General features: G+C 39.0%; 1 protein-coding gene across 1 annotated transcript in view; it reads left to right on the forward strand.

Moving 5' to 3' along the window:
* The window catches only part of Rpgrip1 (RPGR interacting protein 1), a 62,846-nt gene that overhangs the window by 17,813 nt on the left and 28,634 nt on the right, over positions 1–16,399 (forward strand). Inside the window, exons 8-20 of the mRNA XM_046441061.2 lie at positions 157–180; positions 1,381–1,527; positions 2,002–2,075; positions 6,600–6,745; positions 7,703–7,863; positions 8,797–8,940; positions 9,411–9,561; positions 11,766–12,218; positions 12,409–12,560; positions 12,977–13,319; positions 14,479–14,663; positions 15,194–15,397; positions 15,775–15,907. Of these exons, the coding sequence (XP_046297017.1) occupies positions 157–180; positions 1,381–1,527; positions 2,002–2,075; positions 6,600–6,745; positions 7,703–7,863; positions 8,797–8,940; positions 9,411–9,561; positions 11,766–12,218; positions 12,409–12,560; positions 12,977–13,319; positions 14,479–14,663; positions 15,194–15,397; positions 15,775–15,907 (2,317 nt within the window). The remainder of the gene's footprint in view (positions 1–156; positions 181–1,380; positions 1,528–2,001; positions 2,076–6,599; positions 6,746–7,702; positions 7,864–8,796; positions 8,941–9,410; positions 9,562–11,765; positions 12,219–12,408; positions 12,561–12,976; positions 13,320–14,478; positions 14,664–15,193; positions 15,398–15,774; positions 15,908–16,399) is intronic.

A 16,399-nucleotide genomic window follows, 5' to 3' on the forward strand; every position in this document is an offset into this window, starting at 1 on the left:
AGCAACAATTAATAAGTAGGTACACAAATGGACTTCATTTATGGAGTTTTTTAGAATATCTTTTAAGATAAATATTAAACATTTGAATTATAGATAAAAATACCAAACTTATAAAATTAATAAATCAGTAAAATAATTCATTTTTCTTTCTTCTAGGCATATGAAACCTTGCTCCAAAAGGTACTTAATAAAGATTCTTTGAATCTGTTTCTTAGTAATTAGAGTAGTCAAACCAAGTAACATAACACTAGAATTTAGTCAACTATATGACTATTATGATCATATAGTTTCTATTAAGACAAATAATGCTAGTACTAGTATTTATGCACTGTTTTCATTAAAATTGAAATATGAGACCTGAGTTGAGAAATATTTTGAATGGTATCTATCTTTCAGCTTATTGTTACAGAGAATTATAGCATTTGCTCAAAAATTCCCAAGAGAGCTGGAGCACACCTGTAATCCCAGCAATTTGGGAGGCTCAGGCAGGAGGATTGCTAGTTCAAAAAAATAGCCTCAGTGGACTGGGGTTGTGGCTCAGTGGTAGAACTCTTGCTTCGCATGTGTGGGGCACTGGGTTCAATCCTCAGCACCACATAAATAAATAAAATAAAGGTATTGTGTCCATCTACAACTAAAAAAATAAAAATAAAAAATAAATAGCCTCAGCAAAATAGCAAGGCCCTGTCTCAAAATTATAAAAAATAAATAAAAGGGCTGGGGATGTATGTCAGTTGTTACATGCCCCTGGGTTCAGTCCCTGGTTGGTACCAAAATAAAAACAAAATTCCCAAAAGTATTTTTTAGCATGCATGAGGTACTAAGATATAACAAAGATGTTACAGATATTCTCTGATGTTATTAGATATACAGCCCTATTCACCACTGTAAGTGGGGTGCCAATAAAGCTCAGTGAATATCCCTACGAATTATGAAGGCAAATTATGACTAAGCATGACCAGTCCAAGCTGCACCTCACCAAGAGGAAGGAGTCCACCATAAAAATGCTCATAACTTCTAAAGCTAACATGTCATTTTCTCAGGTGCAAATGAAGAAATAGATCATTATAAAAACTAATCAGATATTTTAGAAAGTTAAAGCAGCTTTGGAAAATACCACCTAATTTAGAACCAGGAGTTAATTTGAACCTTGGGGAAATTCAGGCTCCATTGACAAATTATAGTTGCTCAGAATGGAAAATCCTCCCTAAAGGGGAAACTGTACTTTCAGAGAAAGGCTATGGTGTGAAATGAGGTTAACTTACAGTGTAAAGGTAATATGCAACTCATTGAGGTCATTCTTTGGGACATCCACCTTGGAATACCAGTGTTACTGGGAGTGATATGATCATTCCCAGAGCAACTTTCCTCTGGCCCCAGAATCAAGGAATCCTGAGTGCAGCCCATGATGCCCTACTCAGCCAAGTGAATGAGCTCAGAGAAGAACTGAAGGAGGAAAGCAAGAAGGCTGTGAGCTTGAAGAGCCAACTGGAAGATGTGTCTATCTTGCAGACAACTCTGAAGGAGGTAAATAATAATTATAAGAAATTGCCATCCAATGTGCTGCATTCCAATTTCAGAGATGTTGAAATGTGCATCTTTGCAACACTGTGGTGTTTTATTTTTATTTTTTTTAAATGAAAACAATGAGGTTCTAAGTGGTTAAATCTTTGATTTAAGATTATTGCATCATTAGAGGAAAACCTGGGACTTATGCGATCTGTTCTCCAAAGTCCTTGCTTTTTCAATATTTTGCTGCTTCCCCAACAGTAGGAATCCAGACATCAGGAAAACTTCAGAGAATTCTCATCAATTCCCATAAAAGTCTCTAGCCCACCATCAGTTCATTTTAATTTTTCTAGTCAATGGCTCCTCAATAGACAAGGGAGAGGAGCACAAAAAAGGTGTCATCCAAGCCTCATCCTGCAATGGGAAAGGGAAAACCTGTGCAGAGCAATGAAATTTAAAGTTTTATCACAAGGACTTTTACATCATTCTTAGTTTCAGGAGAGAGTCGAAGATTTGGAGAAAGAGCGAGAATTGCTGAATGACAATTATGACAGACTCTTAGAAAAGTGAGTACCAAGTTTGGGTCTCAGGGCATTTTTTGCTGTAAAAAAGAAAGTTGTATAAAATGCCTCTCGAATTTTAAACATAATATCTAACATTAATAAATATATTGAGAAACTGGTATTCAATATTGTTAGAATATAAATTGAATATAATCTGACATCTTTTTCTTTTTTTTGGTATTGGGGATTGAACCAACGGGGGGCTTAACAACTGAGTCACATCCCCAGTCCATTTTATTTTTTATTTTGAGACAGGGTCTTGCTAAGTTGCTTAGGGCCTTGCTAAATTGCTGAGATTGGCTTTGAACTTGTGATACTCTTACCTTGGCCTCCCCAGCTGCTGGGATTACAGACATGCACCTATTGCACCTGGTGACACAATCTTTTTGAAAGAGAATTATACACTATTTTTTTCTATTTTTACACTTTTTATTGATGCATTATAGTTGTACATAATGATGGGATTGTCGTTACATATTTGTACATGCATACAATATAACAATATAATTTAGTGAAATCACTTCCTAGTACTTTCCCTTTCCCTCCTGTTCCTCAACTCTACTGACCTTTGATTTTCATGAGATCCCTGAATCCCTCACCTTTCTTTTTCTTTTTCTTTTCTAGCTTCCATATAGGAGAGAAACATATGATCCTTGACCTTCTCAGTTTGGTTTCTTTTTTTTTTTTTTCTTTTGGTGCCAGGGTTTGAACCCAGCGGCATTTAGCCGCTGAACCACATCCTCAGCCCTTATTTAGAAACAAGGTCTTGCTGAGTTGCTTAGTGCCTCACTAAATTGCCGAGGTTGGCTTTGAACTCCTCCTGCCTCAGCCTCTCGAGCTACTGGGATTATAGGCATACACCATCGTGTCCTGACAGTTTGTCTTATTTTGTTTGACATAATGATCTCTAGTTCCATCTATTTTCCAGCAAATGACACAATTTCATTTTTCTTTAAGGCTGAATAAAATTCCTTTGTGTATATATACCACATTTTCTTTGTCCATTCATCTTTTGATGGACACCTATGCTGGTTCCATAGCTTAGCTCTATAAACAGGGGTGTGCATGTATCACTGTAATATGATGACATTAATTCTTTAGGATAAACACCAAAGAGCGCCATAGCTGGATCATATGGTGGTTTCGTTTTTTATCTTTTGAGGAACCTTCATACTGATTTCCTTAGTGCTTGTACTAATTTACAATCCCACCAACAGTGTAGTCTTCCTTTTTTTCCATATCCTTTCTATTATTTATTATTTGTTTTCTTGATGACTGCCATTCTGATATGAGATGAAATTTCAGTGTAGTTTTAATTTTCATTTCCACAATTGCCAATGATGTTGAACATTTTAAAATATATTTTTTGGCCATTTGTATTTCTTCTTTTCAGAAATAGTAAATTAATTTGCCCATTTATAAGTTGGGTTACTTGATATTTTGGTGTTAAGTTTTTGAGTTCTTCATTTATTTGAGATATTAATCTTCTGTCAGAAGAGTAGCTAGCAAAGATTTTCTTCCATTCTGTAGGTTCTCTGTTAACATTTCTAATTATTTCTTTTGATGTGCAGAAGCTTTTCAATTTGATGCCATCCCATTTATTAAATCTTGGCATTATTTTCTGAATTTTAACAATCCTATTGAGAAAGTTATTGCCTGTGCCTATATGCTGGAGTGTTGACCCTATGTTTTCTTCTAGGAGTTGCCTAGTTTATATTCCAATTCCTAGGTCTTTGATCCATTTTGAATTGATTTTTGTGCAAGATGAGAGATAAGGGTCCAGTTTCATTCTTCTACATAGAAATAACCCATTTTCTCAGCACTGTAAGAAGGCTTTCTTTTCTCCACTGTGTGTTTTTGACATCTTTGACAAGGATCAGAGGACCGTATCTCTGTGTCATCTATTCCATGGTCTGCATGCCAGTACCATGCAGTTTTTGTTACTACAGCTCTGAAGTATAATTTGAAGTCTGGTGTTATGATGCTGACACTACATATTAAAATGTTAAATAGGGCTGGGTTGTAGCTCAGTAGTAGAGCATTTGCCTAGTATGTGTGAGGCACTGAGTTCAATCCTCAGTACCATGTAAAAATAAGTACATAAAATAAAGGTATTGTGTCCATCTATAACTAAAACATTTTTTTAAATGTATACCTTTTGTACCTGCAATTTCATTTTTTGGAATCAAAACTAATACAATCCTATTATGTATATTCAAAAATATCTATATAATAAGAATGTTATTACTGCATAGTTAGTAGTGGTAAAGAAGTCCTGAAAATCATCCAAATTTCCTTTGATAGGGAAAATAAATCATGTTGCATCCCTACAATGAAGTGCTATGAAGTTGTTCAAAATGAACAATTAGCCAAGAGTGGTAGTGCATGCTTGTAATCCTAGCAATTTGGGAGATGGAGGCAGGAAGCTCAAAAGTTTGAGGTCAGCCTCAGTAACTTAGCAATACCCTATGCAACTTGATGAGGCTCTGCCTTAAAATAAAATATAAAAAAAGGTCTGGGAATGTAGCTCAGGTAGAGTGCTCCTGGGTTCAATCTCCAGTAAAAATAAATAAACAAATAAAATTAAAATGAAGTAGATAAGTCTGGTGTGGTGGTGCACACCTGTAATTCTGGTGATTCAGGAGTCTGAGGTAGGAAGATCACAAGTTCAAGGCTAGCCTCATCAACTTAGTCTGAATATTGAAAAAAAAAAGGGGGGGGTACTGAGGATGTAGCTCTGGGATAAAGTGCCTATAATCAATCCCCAGTACCATGAAAAAAGAAGAGGAAAAAGAAGAAAAAAGAAAGACGTAGATATATTGTTCAAAGAAAAAATAAGATATGAAGGGATATGTTACCTCTAACCTAGTTTATATGTGTGTGTGTATCTACAGTTTTTTTGGGGGGGTGGGTACGGGGATTGAACCCAGGGGCACTCAACCACTGAACCACATCCCCAGCCCTATTTTATATTTTATTTAGAGACAGGGTCTCATTGAGTTGCTTAGTGCCTTACTTTTGCTGAGGCTGGCTTTAAACTCGTGATTCTCCTGCCTCAGCCTCCCGAGCTGCTGAAATTACAAGTATGGGCCACCGTGCCTGGCCTATTATTTTAATTTTTCACAGTGAATATATATTCATGTATTAATTTTGTCATTAACCTGCCTGGAAGATTATAAAAATCCAAAGTACCGGACTAGGGCTGGGGATGTGGCTCATGCGGTAGCGCGCTTGCCTGGCATGCATGCGGCCCGGGTTTGATCCTCAGCACCACATGCCAACAAAGATGTTGTGTCCGCTGAAAACTGAAAAATAAATATTAAAAATTAAAAAAAAAAAGTACCAGACTGGGATTGTGGCTCAGCGGTAGAGCGTTCGCTTAGCACGGGCGAGACCTGGGTTCGAGCCTCAGCACCTCATAAAAATAAAGGCATTGTGTTGTATCCATCTACACCTAAAAAACAAACATTAAAAAAAATCAAAAGTGGGCTGGGGATGTGGCTCAAGTGGTAGCGCACTTGCCTAGCATGCATGAGGCACTGGGTTCGATTCCCAGCACCACATAAAAATGAAATAAAGATATTATGTCCACCTAAAACTAAAAAAATAAATGTTAAAGAAAAAAAAAGTACTTAAAAAAAATCAAAAGTACCTTCTGACATAGTTAAAGACAGCAAGAGGAAGATTAGTGAAACAGCATGGGGTCTTACAGGAGTGTCCTGGGAACAACTGATGTTCAACTCAGCAAAATGAAACAGTGTGGGGGTTATTCACTCTGAAGACCCTCTGTGGCAGATACTACTACTATTGGCTTCTTTCCCTCATCAGTCAGAATATTATTTTCTTGGGTCACCATATGGGTCAGGAAGTGCTAAGGAATCTTAATAATATCTTGAGCAAGTTATTTTCAGATGACATTTATTAAACCGATCAATAGGAAAAAGAAGTAGGAATAATTTATGTCAATGTCATTTCCTTTGTGTAAATGCTAAAGAACTGGCCATGTGTGTTTTATACTCAAAACAGTTCTGCCTGACAGCTAGACACTATAGAATGGAGGGTTCAGTTGTTGAAAAGTTTGGTTCCTGCCCTTCAGTATAGTAACTTGCATCTAGCTCAAAGGCAAGTATTCCATTAACTAGCCATTGGCAAGGGTCTAGAGGAATGAGGTGAGAAGAGGAAGATTTTGTTTCTTCTTTCTAATCCAGCTGTCCTGAGCATATCTTGATACACAGTGCCCTGCCTAAAGAAAGTCACTGTGCTAGGCAATGCACATGTGTATGACTTGGAGTGGTTGCTCAGTGAGACACTTGAGACCTAAACAGAAGTGATGCCGAGCAACTCCTCAGTGGCACCCAAAAGTTCCAAAGCAGTTGGTGAATGACAGTTACAAATAAAGTAGGGGCAGAAAAAACATGTAGAGAAATGAATGATGAACTAGACCCAGGAGATGTCAAAACTGTGTAGTGAAGACATCATACCACGCACCTTTGAATATCCATCTGACAACTCCCTTCCCATTTTCAGCATGCTGGACAGCAGTAATCAGCCGCACTGGAGCAATGAGCTCATAGGAGAACAGCTGAGGCAGCAAGTATCTCAATTGCAGGATCAACTGGATGCTGAGCTGGAGGAGAAGAAAAAGGTCTTAGATCAGCTGTCCAGTGAGAAAGGTAAATCAGGTCTGGGAGAGCTCTAAGTGTGGCACCCCCTATATTTGGTTTAGTAGAAGGGAACTTGGGCTTTCATTTCTTCTTGATCCTATTCTTTTGTGGATCATAGATGACTAGAATAAAAACACTGGATATCAGGTCAGATTTACTATCAGGAAGACATGACACCTACCTACCTCCTGTGTATACTTTTTCCTATGTAGTGTCTTTCTATTTGGGAGGATGCTGAATTTTAATTTGTTATTTTAAACATTCACTTTATTGATTTAAAGGTATTAAAATGAATTTCTCTGTCTTTTGTCATTCTCATCAATCATTTAAGTGTGAGTAGGAGAATTCTTTTTTTTAAGCCCTAATATTTGAGATTACTAATTTTTATTACTACTATCATTTCACCTGCTATCTTAACTCTTGGATCACAGGCAATAATTATTTGGAATATTTTAAAACACTGTCAAAAAGATCTTTATCTTGCTGCTTCTTCCTGTTCTGTACCTTACTGTGTACTCTTAACAATTTTGTATGTCATCGGATTCTAGTGTATTCATAGGAGAGTGAAGGAAAAGAAATACAAATCAAGAATAAAAGAGGCAGAGGGACGGGTGTAGTGGCACACGCCTATAATTTCAATAGCTGAGGACGATGAGGCAGGAGGATCGAAAATCAAAGCCGGCCTCAGCAGTTTAGTGGCCCTAAGCAACTTGGCAAGACCCTGTCTCAAAAAAAAAAAAAAGGATTAGGGATGTATCTCAGGAGTAAAGCACCCCTGTGTTTAGCCCCCAGTACTCTCCCCCCATGACCAGAAGACAATCCTGTTTACTGAGTCAACAAAGTAAAATTCCTTTGTAGAAATAAGAGAATTATTTCTCTTAGGGCAAATTTATAAAATGAAATGAACGTTAGTGGGATCTGACTGACTATGATTACCAGTAACTTTCTGGATTATTTTTTCTCCAGCTCAAAACAGGGTTCTGAAGCTTGAAGTTACCAACATCCTTCAGAATCATAAACAGGAAGTAGAGATCCTCCAAATGACAGCCACAACACCTGAGTCTCCTGATGATCAATCTGAACCCTACACTCACCCAGATCTGTTCCTAGAGACAGCTCTGGTAGAGGTAAGAACCTCTTTAAACGAATAAGTCCACTCTCCAGAGGGATCTCTGCAAATATCCCTAGGAAAGATGCAGGTGTTAAAATGCTCACTGAATATTTTGTCCTGACTGAGGACCATATTTGGAGGGATATATGAGAAGGCCAAGAGTAGAGAGGGCCTATTGAAATCCACCTGCTTTTTTCCATGCATCACAGCTCATAAAATGTAGAATCTTTTTCAGATGAGGACTTGAATTGATCTGCTGAGAAGCAAATTGCCATTAGAGGCTGTATAACTTCTGGTGCTGCTGCTTCTGCAGACCATGAGGACTTGACAGGAGGTGTGCCGCAGTCTGGCTGGGCACAAATGCCACAGTCTGGCTGGGCACACAATCACGAGCCACCACACAGCTTGTAGATTCAAACAGCAACTCTTTATTCCCGAACTCACACCAGCCGTCTACAATCACGTTCTGGGGAAATCCACGTTCTCTTCCCAAATCCATGTTCTCTGCCCAAGTCCACCTCCACTGGGCTTCTTCTCCCAAAATATACTGTCTGAATCCCGTGAGAACTCAAGGGGAACTCAGGCAGCAGGATACGCCCTATTCCCAGCAGGAATAATCTTAAACCTTAAACCTGGAACCTAAACTGGGAACGCCCTAAACACGATTATCTTAAAACCGGGAACACCCTAATCTGCCTTGGTCCTTGAGCAAGGTCACGTACATTCAATGTCACTGCAACATGGGGTACGCTGGCAAGGAAATTGTCATACCTACTTGGCTAATGGCTCCCAGCAGAGGTGCCTTTGTGAAGTAGCACAAGTCTTTTTTTTCCACTGGAGTAAATTTTGTTGCTGGCGTCTTACTACTAGCAGCAACTGCTTTATGGAGAAGAGTTGTTACTCTACTTGTCATATTTATACTCCTTTTCACGAATGTCTTTCTCTGTAGCACGGGGAACCAGAAATACAAGAAGAAAAACAACTGTCCCAGATGCTAAGTGAATTGCAAGTATTGCATGCAGAGACCACACTAGAACTAGAAAAGACCAGAGACATGCTCCTTCTGCAGCGAAAAATCAACATGTGTTATCAGGTGCAAGGAAAAAATGGTGTGGGAAGGGATAGATAATTGGGCACATGGGAATTATAATACCACTCCCAAGACTGGTAAGGAAGCAAGACCCAAGTTTCCAGAGCTGACACCAGGTGATACACTGTCCCATGCAAACCCAGAATGTGCTGTCCTTAGAAGAACTTAAGGACTCACACTTGCCCATGGCACCTTGGCATTAGAAGCCAGTAGATGGGGCTGGCTAATAAAACTGGCAAGTGTGAAGCTTCTGGTTTAATTATTTCCAGTCCTAGAGAAATACTAACCTATGACACCCTTAGCACAAGTAGTCCTAGAGGGGTCTGTGAGGAAGCTAGGCCTTTTTATAGTGGTTCACTCCTCCCTGTTATGGGGATAGCAGTCTTCTTTACCCAGCAAGTGCCACCTTTCTATCTGGGCTTTTGTGTTCTAGGCCACCGAGATGGGAAAGTTCAGACATTATTTTGTTTTAGGAGGAACTGGAAGCAATGATGACAAAAACTGACAGCGAAAGTAAAGATCACAAAGAAAAGCTGGAGAGGCTGAGTCAGCTCCTAGATGTCAAGAACAACCGTATCAGGCAGCTGGAAGGTATTTTGAGAAGCCATGGCCTTCCAATATCTGGCAAGTCCTAGTACTTTGTTCTCATCTTGGGCCGCCTCACCCAGCTAATGCCTGTATTTCCTTTGTGTACAATCTGTGCAAGGCTGCCTCTTGTGTCCTTAACTTAGCCCTCCTGTTCTTTATCCTGTCATCTTTGTGTCTTTAACATGTTGTTAACATCTTCTTTCCTCCACTAATGTCAGTGTGTTTCTCTGATTTCTCTGGAGAGTTTCAACCAGGCTCAATAATTGTTTCCAGGGGGTTGATTATATTTCAAGAATGAGAGCATCACTATTGGCCCTCAGGATGGTAAATCAATCTATCCTTCTCTCTCTCTCTCTCTCTCTCTCTCTCTCTCTCTCTCCATTCTCTATTCAATCAAATCCTGCAAAGCTATTTTTGTTTGTCAGGTAATACACCTTTATTACTCATCTCCTATCACTTCATTCAAGGATGTCAACAGTCACAGGGCAGCTGTCACTTAATGCATTTCATATTGTGCTACATCCTATTTTTAGTATCATCACTGCTGGACAGTGTTTGCTCTTGGCCTTATATGTCAAGAAACTAGGCTTTATTGTCATACTCAGTGATGAGAGGCTTGACTCACTAAATTCACCAGAGATCGATATTTAAATAAAAAAATAATCCACAATGGTGGTTGTTCCATTACTGCCATTAGAATATTTGGAAACACTGATCAGGGCATCCCTCTTTCTGGCAAGAGAATCAGTAATAAGCATATTACTTAGTAAGCATGGAAATAGAATAAAGGGAGATGAGTCATTCTGGGGCATGACTTATCTATGCGAGGGTGAGTCCAATAAAATGTCACTGTCATATTATAACTAAGAAAATACCCCCTTGGATTAAAATTCTCAAGTGTTTCAGATTCAGGGTTTTTCTCTTACAACCAAGCAGGATAAATACCCTGCTTATGAAGATTCATTTGCTTAAACTTACAGTTGTCTGATTACTGCTAAGTTAAAGAGCTTTTCATAGTTTACCAGTTATTTCTTTTGAGAATTGCCAGTTCCTGGTCTTTGACCATTTCTTAGTAGAATCTTATTGCTTAGACTATTAGCCTTGTGTCATGTAGTGCAAAGTTTTAAATATATTGTATCTAATTATATTAACCTTATAAATTAAGAACGCATTAACCAATTAGCTCATATCTGTACATGCAATATCCGTATTTCATGTTTTAACATGAAGACATTCTAATGTATCCAGAACATTTTATTCTATTGATTTAACTCTTAAAATAGGATATTCACCATCAACAGGCTGTGATGACTCAAATACTCTCAATTTGAAGTAGACAATATATCAAAGTTTCTGATTGGTTGGGCATGAGAAGTAATATCCAGATTGGGTGCTGACTACATATCTTTGCATCCCACTACCAACATTTCAACCCACTTCCAGTAAGTCTCCTCTTCCACTTTTTACTCCATTATCCTTTGAATTGAAATGATTTTTTTCCCCTCTGTAATTAAACCAGCCTCTTTTTTGGGGAGAAAGGGTTTCTGGGGATTTAACCAAGAGGGGCTTTTACCAACGAGACCGCACCCCAAGCACTTTTTTTTTTTTTTGCTACAAGGCCTCACTAAGTTGCTTAAGGCCTCACTAAATTGCTGAAGCTGGCCTTGAATTCCAATCCTCCTGCCTTAGCCTTCTGAGCCACTGGGATTATAAGTGTGCATCACTGCAGCTGGTGATTAAAACCAGTTTCAGAACAGAATAAAAATTCTTTCAACTGATCTGGCTGAAAAAGGGAAGCATTTCTTGGCTGGGCCCAATGTGGTGTAATAGACATCATGTCTGTAACTTGCTAATCTCTCTTGACCAACACACAGAAATTTTGGAAATTTCGCATTTTGTGTTACTAGTGCGTCTCTTTTATAATTACTGATTAATTCATTTGACTTTGTTGTAAACCAAAACAATATCCTCTGTATGATGAAATGTGCTTCCTGAGTTGCATTTATTTTCCAGCCACTCATTCAGTATTTTCTCTCTGAAGAAGTATTGACTATTTGGTCATCAGAATTCAAAGCTCTTGGTTGTCATTCTTTTGCTCTTTCTTTTGAATCATGAGGTTTCTTGAAATCATCTCAACATGGACTTCCACCATGTTTTTATTCTCCTTCTCTGTATCCTTCTGTAGGCTAAGGAAGAGCTCCCTACCATTTAATGGATAGGCAGTTTTCTTTCTCCTCTAGAACAACTCAAAGATGTTGCTTATGGCACTCGACAGTTGTCTTTGTGTCTGGAATCACGGTCAGCCCATGGAACGGCGGATGAAGTGGACATTTCTTTGCTGCATTGGAGTGAAAATATTTTTGAACTGCATATCCACCAGGCCTTCTTGACACCTGCTGCTCTGACCCAGGCTGGAGACATCCAACCTACCACTTTCTGCACCTATTCCTTCTATGATTTTGAAACCCACAGTACCCCATTATCTGTGGGGCCACAGCCCCTTTATGACTTTACATCCCAGTATGTGGTGGACATAGGTTCCCTTTTCTTGCACTACCTTCAAGTGGCTTCAGCCCGGGTTGATCTACATCAGGCTGTGGGCAGTGAGCACCATACTCTTGCGACTGGACAGATTTGCTTTGACAAAGTGCTGGAGACTGTGGAGAAAGTCCATGGCTCAGCTGTACTTACTGGTAAGTGCTGTCAGCTTCCTACAGCTCCTAGGACCAATGCAGAATCTCCCAAAGCCCATAGTTTCTTTTCCAGTGGTTTCCTGTTTTCATTCTCTGCCTTTATTCCCAATCCTTTAATCCCAATCCTTTAATCCCAATCCTTGCCACACCATCTGTATTCTCCATACTTTTCATACTTTCCGCTACCCAGGAGCTGCTGGAGAAGACTGCGGGGTGCTAGAGTACTGGATGAGGCTACGCTTGCCTCTAAGATCCAACCTATGGGCATGCAATAAACAAAAGAAAGCCCAGGCCTACCTGTCAGCCAATGTGCTTGATGCCTGGAAGGCTCAGGAGGATGAGGTGAGAAAAAAGATGTGCCCAAGCATCTCCAAGGAGCCTCAGCCAAACAGCTCATGAGAACAGTTCAGTCTTCACTCTCAAAGAATATTTGTTGAATGTGAATGAAAGAAAAAAGCAACCACACCAAAACTAGTTCAGATCCTTCCCTTGGTCAAACTTGAGTTTGGAGTGAAATCATGCCCTAGGAGCTAGTGACCACAAGACAGCTTCTCTATCACTAAGATAGGGGCTGAGGACTGGCATCTCCCCTGGATAACTGCCAGAGCCAGTGGGCATGCAGGTGAAGGGCATTAGGTTTGTGACCCAGTCAGGATAGCAACTCTCTAGATTGTAGCTCTTCCTCACCATGGGTTGGGCTTTACCTATGACACTCTCAGGCTGCCCTCTTCCTCAATCCAAGACCAACATCTTTCCAGTCCAGATCAGAAGCCTGGAAACATCAGAATGAGCTGCGGATCGAAATCACCAGGTGCCGTGGTCTCCGGAGTCGAAGGCTGGGAACTCAACCCAGTCCCTATGCCATGTACCGCTTCTTCACCTTTTCTGACCATGACACTGCCATCATTCCAGCCAGTAATGATCCCTACTTTGGAGACCAGGCTCGATTCCCAGTGCTTGTGACCTCTGACCTGGATGAGTATCTGAGGCGGGAGGCCCTGTCCATATATGTTTTCGATGATGAAGACTCAGAGCCTGGCTCCTACCTTGGCAGAGTCCAAGTACCCTTGCTGTCTCTTGCACAGAACAAATCTATTAAAGGTGGGAGTTCCAGGTTGTTACATCTTTACACCCTCCCTCCCCAGTGTTGCCTCCTTGTTCTGATTCTATTATTCTTTGATCACTTGCTTGGAACAGTCTTTCAAACAAGCTGCTGAAGACTTTAGAATATTGTCAAGAGCAACAGGGCAGAAGACTTAGAGCCTCACTGCTTGTGTGGAAACATGGGCTTCCATTCCTGTTCAGCAAAAAATCAGGATTCACAAGGGGCTTGACCCCCAACCTGAAATCCATACCTGTGTCTCTGGAAAACTTTTTCAAAGTCTGCAGTGCTTCCTACTACTTGTCTTTACCTGAGGCCTATTTCTTAGTGCATGACTAGATCTGATCATAATTTAATACACCCCTGTGATTGTCTTAACTTGTTTTAAATGTTACATATAAATCAGACTTCCATGCCAGACCATGACAAAGACAAATTTTTGGGATATGAAGCTGAGCTTCATACTATCTTACTTTATTTTCTTCCCCAGGATTGTAGGGTGCACCTAGGAGGGGTCAGCTGTCTGACAACAGTCCTAAGAGAATGAAGTAGAGGTATCTGTGCTCTCATTAGGAATAGTGGATAGGTACAGCCAATACTAATCATCTTTTTCTGGAAGTGTGTGAGGCCTCTTTCCTTCTAATACCACAACCACTTAAAAAAAAAAAAAAGCTGACACTTTTGCCCCCAGCTCACCCAAAAGAAGGAGAGGTCATATGACCCCTCTGTTAATCAGTGTTACAAACCAGAAGTTGAACATTTAGGAAAGAGCCATTTTGCTAAAGTGTTCTTGGGGCCACCTGAATGTAGGTGATTGCTTTCTTGGAATAGTTCAGTAAGAATTTAATGATAGTTATGATAATGTAATTTTTTTTTACGGACTAGATGACTGATGACAAGCAAGCTGTTATTTCTCTTTATACATCTTTTGACTCTGTTCCTGAAATCTGAGATACCCATCTTCCCCTTTGATCATCTAACTGCCCTGCTGTTTTGTTACTTCTGAGTGCATCATTGTCATGATTATTTGATGGATGTTAATTAATTTCTAACAAAATGTGATGAAATGTAAGAAATGGGGGGATAGATAAGATGCTGATAAATGCTCATTGCCTACTTCATGTGTTTAGGTATTATTAAAGTTTCTGTGTTTCTCAGGTGATTTTAACCTCACTGACCCTACAGAGAAACCAAATGGTTCTGTTCAAGTACAACTGGATTGGAAGGCTTGCTATATACCACCTGAGAACTTCCTGAAACCAGAAGCTCAGACTGAGGAAAATGACACCAAGGAAAGTCTAGAGATATTATTTTCAGAGGAAAAGGCTTATTTTCCTCCCCAGGTAGCTCTCCCAACTCCTGAGGTAGCAGATTTCTGCCATTTCTATGGAGTGGAGTTGAAGGGAGCACTATTAAAATTGGCATAAAAATTTTTCTTTTGTGAATGTCACCACTAATGCAAATTTAATCTGGACACTATTTTTATTTTTTTTTTGGTAACAGGGATTGAACCCAGGGGGGTTAACCACTGAACAACATCCCCAGACCTTTGTCATACTTTATTAACAGACAGGGTCACACTGAGTTATTTAGGGTCTCACTAAGTTACTGAGGCTGGCTTTGAACTTGTGATACTTCTGCGTCAGCCTCCTGAGCTGCTGGGATTACAGGAGTGTGTGTGTGTCACTGTGCCCAGCTCTGGAGGCTATTGATGGAGCAAAACCCTGTATTTATTGTGGAGAAGGAGAGACAGTGTCTTTCAGTTCCATGGCAAGAGAAAAATGAAATCTAATGCTAATTCATAAGTCCCTTTCTTGAGTATCAAGATTGTTAAACTATCATCTTTAAATTTGTCTCTGATTCTTCTATTCAGGACCAGATAGCATTTTCTGAGATTCCCATTGAAGCTGACCAGTATCAAGCAAAGAGAAAACTTCCTCAGATGGGAGAAAAAAAAGAAAAGGAACACCAGGTTGCAAGCTACTCAAGAAGAAAACATGGAAAAAAAATAGTTGTCCAAGGAAAGAATAGAATGGAGTATCTTAGTCGTAACGTCTTAAATGGAAATACACTACAAGTAAGACCTTGAAATCTCTGAAGAACTAAAATATGGGTTGTAGTATCCCCACATCTTATCCTCAGAGATAGAAGCAGATGAAGATATATAAGTAATAATCATAGCTATTTGTGGCTAGCTTTTCTTTTCACAAAGACAAGTAGTTTAATGAATCCTTGGACTGTTTGCTTCATGTCAAAAGCAATTTAATTCACTATATTATGTACTTTACAATTTATACTTAGAAGTTTAATAACATATACATGTGTATATATGTGTGATAGAGCTAGTATGAAAGAAAGAAAGAAAGAAAGAAAGAAAGAAAGAAAGAAAGAAAGAAAGAGAAAGAAAGAAAACAAAGATATGACTACTTACATAATATTATTCTTATTCGGAAGCAGGTGAACTATACCGAGTGGAAATTCTCAGGGCTTAACATAGATGATGGTCTTAAAACTCAGACCAATGAAAAGGAAATGACATTATCACAGTCAGCACTGAAAGAAGAGGAACCCCCACATCCTATAAATGGTATTGTCTTTCTAAAATCTAAATTTTCTGTTTAATCATTTAATGATTTTATAAAGCTAATTACTGACTGGTTTTAATTAATTTTATTTAATTAAATCTTTTTAATTAATTTAATTAATCTTTTAATGAGAAGTTAGTATGTAAGTCTCTAAGCCTGACTTGGGTTACAAGTATGAGGGTTAGGCCAACCAAGGCTGGAATTCTTAGTGAAAGGACTGTATATGTAGCTAGTTGGCTAGCTAGCTTAGTGACCTACTATTTGTAAAATGTTTATTTGTTTCAGGGTCTTGGGAATTATTGTTACAAAGAATTAGGAGGAATGTAACCGGTTCATTTGTGAAGTTAATTCAAAAATTTTAAAAAATTATGGTAAGGCTTTGAATTAAAAAATAGATGATTTCAGATCATCCTAATGGCAAACTAGGTAATTTGGATTAATTCTCCCATGAGTGACAGTTAGAAAGCTAAAGTAAGTATATTTTAAAAATATCT

This window comes from Marmota monax, unplaced genomic scaffold (assembly GCF_021218885.2).
Source record: "Marmota monax isolate L192 unplaced genomic scaffold, Marmota_monax_Labrador192_F-V1.1 WCK01_AAM20220418_F8-fsc00017, whole genome shotgun sequence".
NCBI lineage: Eukaryota > Metazoa > Chordata > Mammalia > Rodentia > Sciuridae > Marmota > Marmota monax.